We start from the raw sequence: 14,014 nt of genomic DNA on the forward strand, positions 1-14,014 counted from the left end.
TCTGCTGAACATACACTTTAAAAAACATTTTTATGTAGGAAAACACACAGAAGAAATACTTAGACATGAGCAAGTTCCTAAACTATAACATGAACCGGAGAGCTCTGTCAAGAAAGACATAACTTCTCCAACAAAAGGACAAACACATGCATAGCTTACCTCTATATTATATTCTTCCCCATCTGCTGTGATCCGTGCTGTAAAATCACCATCTCCTATGTGTGCTAAAACCTTTGAATTGTGTTCCCCTGCAGGGGAGAAATAAAAAGGGATTGAGTGATTATCGCAACTATCCCAAGGAGCACGAAGATGTGTGCAAGGTACAGAAAACTGTTTTCAAACAGAAAAACGGGCCTAAATACAATCACCAGCTTAGCACAAGAAAAGGCTTTGATGCAAAAAGAGGAAAAACAAAACAAAAAACTGCAGGAATATTTGAGCAGCAAGCAGCTTGCTATGGGGGCACCCGAGCAGAGCTGCAGGTCCGTCTAGCTGCGGTTTGGTCCCACCCCCTTTCTCTCCTGATTGGCTGAGTTTAATTGACCACAGTGGTTGCTATTGACCTTGCTGCTGTGTCTCAGCCAATCAAGATGAAGAGTCCCGGACTGCCAATTCACACGTGGACATCGCTGGAGCTAGATGTGGCTCAGGTAAGTATTAGAGGGGCTGCTGCACACAGAATGAATAAATAAAATGCATTAAGATAAGATAAAGAAACCTTCTGACTTTACAAACGCTTAAAAAAAAAAAAAAAAAAATACGTTTAAATTGGTCCCTGGTAAATTTTAGTATGCACAGCATATTAGCACATTGTGGCAAACTTACCTGGCGAGCGCTGTCAGTGCTCCTGTAGGCCACACACATTGCCATCTTCTACCAGTTTTCCTCGTGGGTTCAGATTTGTCTGCTTGGCCAGGCCACAATAACATCACTCCCACGCATGGGCACAGGAGTAACAACATGGCACAGGGGATTGCTGTAAATGTATGCTGAGCTGTGAATGCTTTTTCCAGTGTACATAAACCCTGACAGGCAGGGAGAAGAGTTTATGATGGAAGAGGTCAATAGGGGTTCTTCTGTCATGAAAATCCTACCTGTGAGAGTTTCTGATTGAGACTGCCTAACAACTTGAGTCCCATTTAGTTGCAAGCCAGATTTTCTGGCCAGCAGATGAAAATAAAATTAAGGGGTAGCGATACTGGCTGACATCACTGCTCAAAAATGGCCATAGTGATGCATGGGAATGACGTCATCGCGGCTCTGCTATTCAAAGGGCTGGAACACAAGAACCTGGAAGGAAAGTTGGATGAAGATGGAAGCCTTGTCAGCGGTGACAGCACGCCGCTGGGTGGCTTTGTTTTAAAGTGGATGTAAACTCACACCACATGAATAAACACTGTTGCCAGGATGATAAAGTATGTAGCTGTACATGGCTTCTAATTATAATCCTACCTTCCACAACTCACCATCTTTCCTACACTGAGCCCCACAAAACTCCAGAATCCATGCGCGGGTCTATGCTGTGGTGCTCTGTGGGCGGAGCCATGATGTCACTAGGCTCCCGCCCATCTCTACACTCCTCTTCTGCTGGCAGTGGCGCGAGTATGAATCTCATGCTTGTTATACTAGAAGTGCATGCACAGGGGAAACAGAGCACATTCTGGGCAGAAGCAGAGCGCGCTCACAGCCCCCCTGTGACTCCTGCCCATGTGCCACACAGGCTGTAGCGGGGAGGTGTTTTCAGTATAGCTAGCACTGCTCTGAGTCGCTGAGAGAGGGGAGATGTGAAGCTCTGAATGCTTGTTTGTGAGATACGTACATTACCTGCTACTCACAGCAAGGGGGAAGAACAGACACCTATTTCTCTGTCTACCTGTTTTTATCTTACTGAAAATAAATAAGAAGATTTGACCAGAGCTGGATTAAAAATTTGTGGCAAGACTGGGTACAGATGACATGAATGCCTCTACTCTACGAGGTACAAGTGTTAATTAAAAAAATTTTTTCGAGTTTACATCCACTTTTAGACCCCTTTCACACCAGGGCGTTTTGCAGGCGCTACAGCGTTAGAAATAGTGCCTGCAATCCGCCCTAAAGAAGCTGCACCATTGTCTGTAGTGTGAAAGCCCCGAGGGCTTTCACATTACAGTGGTGCGCTGGCAGGACGTCAGAAAAAAGTCCTGCCAGCAGCTTCTTTGGAGCGGTAAAGGAGCTGTGTGTTTACCGCTCCTCCACCGCTGCTCCCCATTGAAATCAATGGGGCGGCACTGTAATACCGCCGGCAAAACGCCGCAATAGCGGGGAGGGTAAAAGCGTCCCGATAGCATCCGAAATGCGCCGCAAATCGGCCACAAATCCAGCGGTAAAAAAATAATAAAAATAGTGGTGTTTTACCGCCGACGCAATGGGCGGTGTGGTGTGAAAGGGGTGTAAGGCAAGTCTTTCATAATGTGCTAGTATGTGGGGCATACTAGCACATTATGCTCTAAACTTGCAGGAGGAAGATTTTTTTTTTTTTTAATGGCCTTTACTACCGCGTGAACATCATTGCGCTGCTCTAGCACAAGCATAATTTGCAACTTATAAATCTGCCCATTCATTGGAATGGGCTGCCAAACTCACCAAAAAAGGGGCATATACTACTTTTTGTAACAGTGCATTAAAACCTCCGACACACAGTTGTCGTACATTGTGGTTCTCTGCAATACGTGGTAAATAGTAAGGTAGGAATGCCCCGCGCAATGTGAACAGGCCCTGACAGATCCCTCAAGCTGGTAATGTTCCTCTTGACAAAAGGGGCTCTGGTTAAGCTATATAAAGATATTGTACAGGATATAGGTAGAGAGAGACGATGAGGTGGCAGTAGTTAGTAGAGAAATTATCATGGGTGTATTTGATCTCATAACAGGCATATGTATGGAAGAGACAAAACCCTCCTTGGCTTCTGATCTGCTTTCACGGAAGTGCTTTATCTCCCACCTTCTCAAACAGGAGCACAGGAGCAACATTTTCCATATCAGATATTTCTGGATCACTACTCTCATGTCAATAAGCCTTCTGGATATTGCAGAACGCCATCTTAAAAACCAGTGCAACAGATATGGTTGGAGGGGGGGGGGGGGGGGGGGGGCTCATAAAATACTTATGCACCTGTTCATTTCCATTTCATGCCATGGTTTCATTTTTAGACAGAGAAGAGTCCTGTGTCTTTGTAGGCTGATGACTGCGTTTTACATACATAATGTATTTTGCAGTCACTTCTGTGTCTATACTTGGCATGGCAAAAGGAAAATGTTCAGCATCTCCTCCTGGACACAGCAGCTCTCTTTGCATAAGAGAGAAGCATAGCACTGGATGTAAATACCAGACAAAGTGGTTGCATTCACTGTATTCTGTATTAATCCTGACATTGAGTCAAGGTATACTTAAAGAGGTTTAAAGTCATATTTTTTTTTAATTAAAACAACAATATTTACCTACTCTGTGCAATGGTATTGCACAGAGAGCAGTCCTAAACCTTACTTTCTGGGCCCCCCCCCCCAGGGTTCTCTGCTCTTTTCTGTGTGCCACTATAGGAAGCAGCTTAGTATGGGGGGGGGGGCACATGTGGAAGCACTTCTGAGCCAAACTTTGTGCATCCATAAACACAGAGCACAGCTCATCTCCGCCCCCTCCTCACAGAATTTGACTGAAAGCAGCAGGAGCCAATAGCTCCCGCTAATCTCAGCCAAGCTTGTGAAAGCCTGTGAGAGGGGAGAGAAGACTTGCAGACAGGCACAGCACTGGATCGATATAGGACTCATGTAAGTATTTAGGCCTAAAGCTCTTTTGGCCCTACTTTTCCTGGGTATCACAGAAGTGCACTTGGTTCTGCATTCCTGTGACCCTTATTCAACTGAGCAGTGGGCTAATATCAGTTGTCGGCTGACGTCACTTAGCCAGTACAGACTCTGACTTTAACGTCAAGATCCACCCAGATGCCTGGACCAGCAGTTGGCTCAGCCTCTCAGCGCACTGCTGAGAGCCTGAGCCAGCTGCTCCTGCCCCTCCACAGTCCAGCGAGCTCTGGAGGGTTAGAGAACACAGCCGGTGGCTGACAGTCACCACTCTGTGCTCAGAGCAGACCCGACAACTGAGTTATCAGCAGTCTTTGATCGCTCAGTTCTCTGTGTAGGGGCAGTGGGGTACAAATGCAGCATGGGATTGATGCTGCATACACCTAGGCAAGTAGGAATGTTTTTTTTCATACCTTTAAACTTTTATAAAAGGTATGCTTTACCTCTCAGAGATAGGAGTGTGATGGTTGGTTGTATTTTCTTCCTGCCACAGCTGAAGAGTGGAGATGCAGCATCTATCACTTCATTAGATATGCATCAAGCTGGAAAGCTTTACAATACTACAATATGGGTCACCTGAAGCCCTTATTAGACTGCACTCAGTGTCTATTTTACAGTTCTGATGGCTGAAAGATACTAACCAATGACATGGCCAGTGAAGAAGTCTGATCGCTTTACAGGATATTCCTTCCCTTTGCCATTACCATCCAGCACCACTGCTTTCAAGTTTTCTGAGAGATGATCTGCATCAGCTGTAAGGTAGAGCTGAAAATGCCTGTGAAGAATTCAAGAGGTGTAACAGAAAGGTCAAATGTGGACAGAAACAAAAGTCTGGATTTCACATTACAAACAGAGCAAAAAAGTTAAAGTGTAATTCCACTTTTGTTGAGAAAAAAAAAAATCCACTCTGGGTGATCTATGTACAGATTTTAACCAACTTTGTTGCAGATTTCTACTTTTTGTTACTCTGAAGAAACAGTTGTGTGCTTCTCTGCGTTCATGTGCTAAGGGAATCTAATGGGAATAATAAATTGATCATTTATCAATCAGCTGATGCACTTGCAGGGTTCAAATGAGGAAAGTGGCAGGAGCTGCATCCTTTTAGACGCGATTTACCTTTGGGATTTATCTCATCACAAATTACATTTTTGTTTGCAGGGAATGCTCAAAATCCGGATTTGTATCTTAGTGCAGACTTTCGGGAAGATCAGTAAGGCAATCACACAAGCAGGAAATTACATATCTGGTGGGCATTCCATACACCATCTGTGTACAGAATGCCTCCATAGTGTCATATCACTCAGCATTTTACTGAAAATTACAGTGCTGCATATTCCTAATAACATTCAATTACAATATGATTTGTATCTGCTATATTATTATTTTACGATTTGCTATTTTTTCCCATAAAAATGGAGTTACCCTTTAAGTTAAGCAGACATCATTAGAAGAGAGGATCTAGGGGGAGAGTAGGGAAAAATAAATATAAAAATAAAATAAATAAACAAAAAAAATAAATAAATAAATAAAAATAAAAAAATCTGCACTCCGTTTGTTGCTCTTTAAAAAAAAAAAAAAAAAAAAAAAAAAAAAAAATTAATAATAATAATAATAATAATAATAATAATAATAATATTCTTCATATATTAACAAGCCACAGTGAACAAACACAGGTGGGCTGCTTCTCTATGTCCGCTCTAAACCTGCTGTGCTCTCTGCCCTGTGTAACGTAGGGTGTCGATGCTATGAAAAAACGGGGGCTGGGGACTGAAATATTAAGGGAGTGCTATAAAGGGGATGAAGACCTGAGTTCGAGTGAGGGGGTGATATGAAGGGGCGCTGGGAACTGCAATGTAAAGGGGGGTGCTAAAAAAGGGGCGAGGACGATATAAAAAGGGGGCTGAGAACTGTATTGTGAAAGGGGGGGGGGGTGAGGACACTGCTGTGAAGGAGGACTGATGTGAATTTAGGGACTGTGCTATAAAGAAATGGGGTTGTGATGTGCAGGTGGGACTGAGAATACTGATGTAATAACAGGATTGTTATGTGAAGGATCTGAGGCTAGGTTCACATTGATACTCCTTGCAGCCTATTCATTTCAATGGGCTGCCTTATAGGCAGAAGCGCAGAGAAAGAAGTATTTTTAAATTGCCCGTTCCGCAATTGCTGTGGCACAATGCGGTTTGGCTCTCACAAAAACATGTATTTGCCATCGCGCACAGGCGCAAATAAGAAATCAACTATTGATTCAGAGACCCCTACTAGAAGAAAATTTTACTTACTGGGCCTCCATGAATTTGAATTCAATATCCCTGAAATAGAAGCAGCATAGTCGAATTGCAAACCAATATACTACCCATTAATTATATGTGGGTAGTGCATCAAAATACTGCACCAATAATAAATGTATATAGTATAATCATTATCAAAATACTGCATAATATGTTGCCCAATACAGTTCCACCATGCAATTGTTTCAGATTACACCAACACGCTGCGTTTGTGTGTGCTGTAAAAAAAATATATATATATATTATTTATTGGGCAGCTTTACTCCTCCTTCTTCCTCCCCTCTTTTTTTTTTTTTTACAGCACACACAAAGAGAGGGAAGGAAGAAGGAGGAGTAAAGCTGCCCAATAAATAATATATATATATTTTTTTTTCAATTGCAGGGCACGGTTGTGTTGGGAATGCTGTCAGAACAGCCAGATGATTTACCAGCTCCTTCAGTATCAGGATGGAGAATTTGTATGTACAGGGGGCCTTAGAGGGACATTACCGTTGTAGGGCTGTGAAGTCTAACATCCTCTCCACCTGAGACTGTGTCTCCAAGTCCCGTTTTCGCACAGAATGCTGTTGGATGCTGGACAGCGAGATGACATCATAATCTGACAGTATGGAGTCCAGGTTTGCTGTGAAAAAATAAATTAAGGTAAAGTTAGACTTGCACAAAATAGCATTTTAGAATTTATCTGGAGCGATGCATAGAAAGAGTTTCCGCTATACAAATATAAACTAGCCATTAGCCATATGAAATCATAGAAAACAATAGCAACAGCTTGAGATGTTAGGCTACAGTCACACAGGCAGTCGGGGGTGGACGCTGGCGAAAATCACTGCCAATGGATCTAAACACAACATGCACTCAGCTGTCACATTTGAACTCCATACAAGTCAATGCAGTTTGCATGCAATCACTCATCTGAGAGGTTCCATGCAAAATCTCCAATTGACCCTGGTTTGCAGACAGTGTGTGTCCGGGGGTGGCATTTCTAGCTGCACACAAACTAGTCACAGTTATTGGCCATAGCACAGAGTGTTGCTACGTCCAGAGGCAGCTTTTAGCGTAGAACAAATTTTAATGTAATTCACAAGAATTTTTTTTTTTAATTACACAAGAATGAACATGTATCAATTAGGGCTGCAACTAATGATTATTTTCATAATCGATTAGTTGGCCTATTATTGTTTAGATTAATTGGATAATAACCTTAAAAAAAAAAAAAAGGCAATTTATTCCTAAATATGTAAATGATGTAGTAAATATAAAATGACCAACTATATAGTAAGATAGCAAAATCTCGAATCCACTCTGAGAATAACAGACAGAAGAGATATACTGTATATACTGTCAGAGGTTGAATTTATATTGATATTTATTTAATTTTTTTTCCCCTTTAAATAAAAAAATTTGAAGACTGTTTTGCTGATTTTCAGACAGAACTGTAATGTATCATATGCCGGCCATACAAAAGGTCTTCCTTCAAAAAAAAAAATGACATAGAAAGCTTAGACAGAGAGGAAACAGGGAGTGTATCATGGAGCACAGAACACTGGAGGTGGTGCAGGGGATGTGGGAGATGGGGGAGGCCTGTTGTCCAGGATTGCTTAAATAGGAATCAGGTCAGAAAAGCTGAGATTCCCAATGGAGGGGAGACGAATATTTGGCGTGGTGCACTGAACAAAATGTGAAGATTATTGCACATGCACTGGAGACTGGATGCAGAGGGACATCGAGCCACAAGGGGGTTATTACATATGCGCCAAAGACCTGCTGCTCAGTGAATGAGTACACATGCCTTGGGCACTGGCAGCTGAGAGATGAATGCACACAAGAGATTAAAGCATATACATTGGGTACTGGATGCTAAGGGAGTGACCTAAATAATCTGGGTACTGAGAGGTTACCATACATGCCTGAGAACTCAGCACTGAGGAGACGATGCACATTGGCTAAGGACAGGACTGGGGTTTCTGCACATACACTGAGGAACGGGAATGGGCGCCACTACTGTAAAATATCTACTTTCATAGGGGAGATAAAGATAGAAAAAATAAATCCCAATAAGTGTGTATTAAATGGTTTGTGTGAAAGCTATAGCATCTACAAACTATGGTGGTGCATATATTTGATCAATGATGTACTGAAAGCCTGGCTCATTTCTTAAAGTGGACCTTCATTTTTTTTTCATCATTCCATCTATTAACCACTTCAGACCCAGGACAATTCTGACATTTCTCTCCTACATGTAAAATTCCTAATTTTTTTGCTAGAAAATTACATAGAACCCCCAAACATTATATATGTTTTTTTTAGCCAAGACCATAGAGAATACAATGGCGGTCATTGCAACTTTTTATCTCGCACGGTATTTGCGCAGCAATTTTTCGAACGCGTTTTTTTCAGAAAAAAAAAAAAAAACAGTAAAGTTAGCCCAATTTTTTTGCATAATGTGAAAGAGGAGGATACGCCGAGTAAATAGATACCCAACATGTCACGCTTCAAAATTGCATGCGCTCGTGGAATGGCGCCAAACTTTGGTATTTAAAAATCCCCATAGGCGACACTTTAAAATTTTTTACTGGTTACATGTTTTGGGTTACAGAGGAGGTCTAGGGCTAGAATTATTGCTCTCGCTCTAACGTTCGCGGCGATACCTCACATGTGTGGTTTGAACACCGTTTTCATATGTGGGCGGGACTTACGTATGCGTTCGCTTCTGTGTGCGAGCTCACGGGGACAGGGGCGCTTAAAAAAAAAAAAAAATTTTTTTTTTATTGTTAATTTTATTTTTATTTTTTTAGTTTTACACTTAAAAAAAAATATAAAAATAAATAAAATTGATGACTTTTATTCCTATTACAAGGAATGTAAACATCCCTTGTAAAAGGAATATGGCACGATCGGACCTATTTACAGTGAAATATGGGGTCAATAAGACCCCATATCTCACCTCTAGGCTGGAAAGAATAAAAAAAAAAAAAAAAAGAAGAAGATCATGGCTTCCTAGCCAGATCGGCGCCGTTAATTTGAATACCGAGGCCGAGCGTGACGTCATAACATCGCGCCCGGCCTCCGAACGATCATAGAGACTCCGGGGACAATCTAGTCCGCCGGAAATCTCTATGATCACATGCTGGGGCCGGTAGATCCTGTGACCGACTCACCGATGGAAACGTTGAGTCGGTAGAAGCACCGGAGGGCGGTGGGAGGGGGGGGCGTCCCCTCCCGCCCCCCGTAAGAACGATCAAGCGGCGGAACAGCCACTATGATCGTTCTTATGATGTAGGGAATCGCCGGCTGAAAACGGCAATATCTGAATGATGTCTGTGGCCTCAGGCATCATTTAGATATAACCAGCGAAACCCCATGACGTCAATAGACGTATTGCGGGTCTCAAGTGGTTAAATAGTCTGCCCTTGTTGTTTTAACTTTGGATAGTAAAACATTTTTTTTTTCTGCCACAGTTATAATGCTTGCAGCAGGATTTAGTAGGAGGGAGATTTCTACAGCATAAATTGGCAAGTACAGAATCACAGTATATATAAAATAAGACTGTAAGCTCTAATGAGCAGGTCCCACCGATTCCTCCTGTATTGAAATTGTACGGTCTGCCCTACTGTTGTAAAGCACTACGCAAACTGTCGGCGCTATATAACTCCTGTATAATAATAATATGCAAAGTGGTTGGAGGGAAGCTTCAGAATGGCAAAGATGTTTTTATTACAAAATTATGTGAGCAGACTGCAGTTACTCTTTAACCGATTCCCTCCCACTGTACGCCAAATGACGTCCTCAGCTTTGAGGGGGGATAATCTGAATGATGCCTGTAGCTACAGGCATCATTCAGATGTCGTCTTTTAGAACCGGCGATTCTGTACACCATAAGAATGATCAAAGTGGCTGTCCCACCGATTGATCGTTCTTACGTGAGGCTAGAGGGGATGTCCCCCCTCCTGCTGTCCTCTGGTGCTTCTACCGACTCACCGCTACGATCGGCGAGTCTGACACAGGCTCCGCCGACCCTGGATGTTCATCATAGAGATTTCCGGTGGACCAGATAGTCGCTGGAGTCTCTATGATCGTCGGAGGTCGGGCGAAATGTTATGACGTCACGCCCGGCCTCAGCATTCAAACAAATGGTGCCGATTCAGCTGGGAAGCGGAGTTCGTTTTTTGTTTTTTTATTTATTTCAGGCTTCCCAGCCTAGAGGTGAGATGTGGGGTCTTATTGACCCCCATATCTCACTGTAAAGAGGACCTGTAATGCCATATTCCTATTACAAGGGACGTTTACATTCCTTATAATAGGAATAAAAGTGATCAAAAAAATTTTTTTGTGGGGGGAGTGTTTAAAAAAAAAAAAATTTGTTGGTAATTTTATTTAAGAGCCCCATCCCCATGAGCTCACACGCAGAAGCAGGCGCATACGTAAGTCCCGCCAACATATGAAAACGGTGTTCAAACCACACATGTGAGGTATCGCCGTGAACATTAGAGCGAGAGCAATAATTTTGGTCCTAGAGCTCCTCTGTAATGCAAAACATGTAACTAGTAAAAAAAAATGTAAAGCATCGCCTATGGGGATTTTTAAGTAGCGAAGTTTGGCGCCATTCCACCAGCGTGCGCAATTTTGAAGCGTGACACATTAGGTATCTATTTACTTGGCGTAACTTCAACTTCCACACTATGCAAAAACATTGGGATAACTTTACGGTTTTGTTTTTAAAGCACAAAACGTTTTTTTTTTTCCCCCAAAAAAATGCATTTGTAAAATTGCTGTGCAAATACCGTGCGAGATAAAAAGTTGCAATGACCGCCACTGTATTTTCTAGGGTCTTTGCTTAAAAAAAAAAAAAAAAAAAAAAAAAAAGGGAAAAGGATGATGATTTTTGCATGTAGGAGAGAAATGGCAGAATTGGCCTGGTAGGCAAGTGGTTAAAAAGAGGAAGTAAAATCTTCCTATTTAATTGTACCCACAGGTAAGCCTATAATAAGGCTTACCTGTAGGTACTGTAAATAGATCCTAAACTTGCACCATTTAGGAGATATTTACTATAGATTTACTGACCTCATTGGCGCATGCGCTCTGAAGAAATGGCCGCTCATGCCGTTTCTTTAGGGCCATGTGTAGCGGCTCCGGCCAATCACAGCGACAGGGCCTGCAAACCTGGAAGAAACACTGAAGGAAGAGGTCAGCTGTCTCAGCGGTGTGCAGGTGAAACTGAAGGGCTTCGTTCTAAGGTAAGCATTTCATAATGAGTTAGTATGGGATGCATATAGGGCTGAAACAACTAATCGATTATGAAAATAGTTGTCAACTATTTTCATAAACGATTAATGGGCCAGCTGATTAGTTGGCCTGCATACAGGATTATTTGTTTACATATCAGGAAATACAGTGCAGCACACAGACAGCTCAGTACACCATACATAAATGTCAGTAAGTGCCTGAGAACTTGTGAATGTGTGAGGAGCAATGCATCATGGGACATGTAGTCCTGGGCAGGAAGTGAGTGGGTCTAAAGATAAAAGTTTTTACACCGTGCTGTAGGGACACACTATACTATCATTTGCAGCTTGCTATTGGGGCACTCTGAAGGCAGGAGGAGCCAGAAGCATCGGTGGGAGACCCCAGAAGAGAAGAATTGGGACTGCTCTGTGCAAAATCATTGCACAGAGCAGGTAAGTATAAAATTAGTTAAAAGACTGTGCAGGGAAAATCAGCATCTGAACCCAGAGAAGGTGGAAGCTGATAGACTGGAGGTAATAGAAGGCAGTACAATAACATTTAAAGTAAACTTTTACATGGAGGCAAGCCACATTACATAGGGGGCAGGCCGCATTACATGCACCCCAGTGTGAAAGGTTATCCGATTAATCGAAACAATAATCGGCTAACTGATCAATTATGAAAATAATTGTTAGTTGCAGCCCAAGATGCATACTTGCTCATTATGCCTTTGTCTTACATGTTTTTTTTTTTATCCCCCCACCCTCCCCCCAAATTACTTATTTTTGGAAGGTAGGCAGTCTGAGGTTTTTAGCAAGAGGCATGGCAAGCTTTCTGAAGTTTTATTTTTTTGAAAAAGAAAAATTAGATAAAAAAAATATTTTTTGTGTTTCATTTTTTTACATACCACCAGTCCAGTACAGTGTTTATTTATTTTGAAAGACCATGGCGTGTGAAAACGCACTCAAAAACTTCACCTGGTGCCAAAAATTATGCACACACAAAAAAGTGCAATGGGTACACAACATCATATGACTGGATTATTTACATACTTATTTATTTATTTTTTACATACTTTCAAAGTAATTCAGTGGCCCCATGGTGACACTGCACTCCTTTACTGGTATTGTCAGCAGTAAACCACGCATGAGACAGGAACACTCAGAACAGTCCAAGCAGGTTTGTTTTGTACCTTTTTTCAACAACATAGAAAAACAGTTCCATGCATGAGGACTTTGTACAGCAAGTCCATAGCATAAGGGTCAGTTCACACCACAAAAATGCACTCCGGATACGTTCCAGATGAGTTTTTGCTTACAGATCACACCACACGCAGTTCCGGTGCATTTTTGATACATTTTGCTGTGTTCCATACAATTCTGTGCAGACAAAATGCAGCATGTTCTACTTTTCTTTTCCTGCATCAGAAACTGACTGCACTGGTGTGAATTAGGAATACATGCAAAACGCTGTGCATGCATTTTTCATGCAAGCAAATAACGCATTGGACTGCATCTGTTGTGAACGAGCACTGAAACAAGTAAAACATCTGCTCATCCAAACCACTAACCTAAAAGGTCAGTCCCTGGCCAACTCCACAATCAGTTCCCCCCAACACATGGCAGTCCTGGTACCTAGACAGTGTTCTAGCAGCAGTCAACCTTTTGCCAGATAAGGCGATAAACCTTGTCCCAAGACTAGAACAGGTCATTAGACAGATCTCTTCTCCTCTCCTGGAGCGTCCTCTACCGATTCACCCCATGTCTTCCTAACATCCCCTATATAGGGGGAACAGCAGTCCCCTGACAACCACTGACGCACATAAGCTGACAATCTACCCAATATCAAAAGGATAAACAGTGGCTGGAGGCTGCTTCTTGTAGGGGTGAACCAATCCCAGGAGGGCGAGCAGCCAGTCACAGTCAGAAGTTTACAACCCCTCCAGTGTCCCGATATCCACAAAGCAGAACTCAGGGGACCCAGGAATTGTATTTGTTGACTAAGGGGTTTATCATATTCTTGCTAAATGTTGTGAAGTCCCTTCATATAACATTCCCGTGTTACACAATTCCTCATAAAAACACATGGATACACACATACACATACACACACACACACACACACACACACACACACAGCTTTACTTTAGGAAACAAGCAGCTATAGTGAAATGCTGTAAGTGATCCCATTATACAAGGAAATCTTCATTCATGGTCAGTGACTCATAAATTGTAAGAAGCTGTCCCGGTTTGTGTACATTGCTTTGCATAACCGTACAATATTTTTCTTTAATGCTGAGCCAATACTTTGTAAATATACAGAGACCAATCCATCGTATCACATGCCACAGAACGGGTGCCAACATTCCCATTCAGCCTGTCAGCGGGAAGACGTTGGAACTTCCTGAACTGAGAATTACGACTCTCGCTCATCCCGCTAAAAGGCCTCTCCAAAGCCAAATCCTCAGAACATTTCTGGCCCTGACAGATGAATTACTTCCCTCACTCCAAGCTAATCACAACACCATTTAAATAATGGAACGGCCTTTGACCCAAGAAAGAGTGAAGAGCACCATTCTAAGTTCAGCCATGCAACCACCCTCCAGTGACTCCAATAATACCGGGTGCCAGCATCCAACAAGGCTTGCCCAGTCTACCAGAACTA

The 14,014-nt window shown here is 42.3% G+C and overlaps 1 protein-coding gene across 2 annotated transcripts in view; it reads right to left on the reverse strand.

The window, feature by feature from the left end:
• ADAM17 (ADAM metallopeptidase domain 17) overlaps positions 1-14,014 on the reverse strand; it is a 130,203-nt gene that overhangs the window by 103,009 nt on the left and 13,180 nt on the right. For both annotated transcript variants that reach the window (XM_077488764.1, XM_077488763.1), the window contains exons 3-5: positions 6,617-6,749; positions 4,478-4,611; positions 160-248 (exon numbers count right to left, since the gene is read on the reverse strand). In XM_077488764.1, coding sequence (XP_077344890.1) covers positions 160-248; positions 4,478-4,611; positions 6,617-6,749 — 356 coding nt within the window. The remainder of the gene's footprint in view (positions 1-159; positions 249-4,477; positions 4,612-6,616; positions 6,750-14,014) is intronic.

Source organism: Lithobates pipiens, unplaced genomic scaffold (genome assembly GCF_037356315.1).
Source record: "Lithobates pipiens isolate NorthernLeopardFrog02 unplaced genomic scaffold, aLitPip1_a1.2 Scaffold_18, whole genome shotgun sequence".
In the NCBI taxonomy this organism is placed as follows: domain Eukaryota; kingdom Metazoa; phylum Chordata; class Amphibia; order Anura; family Ranidae; genus Lithobates; species Lithobates pipiens.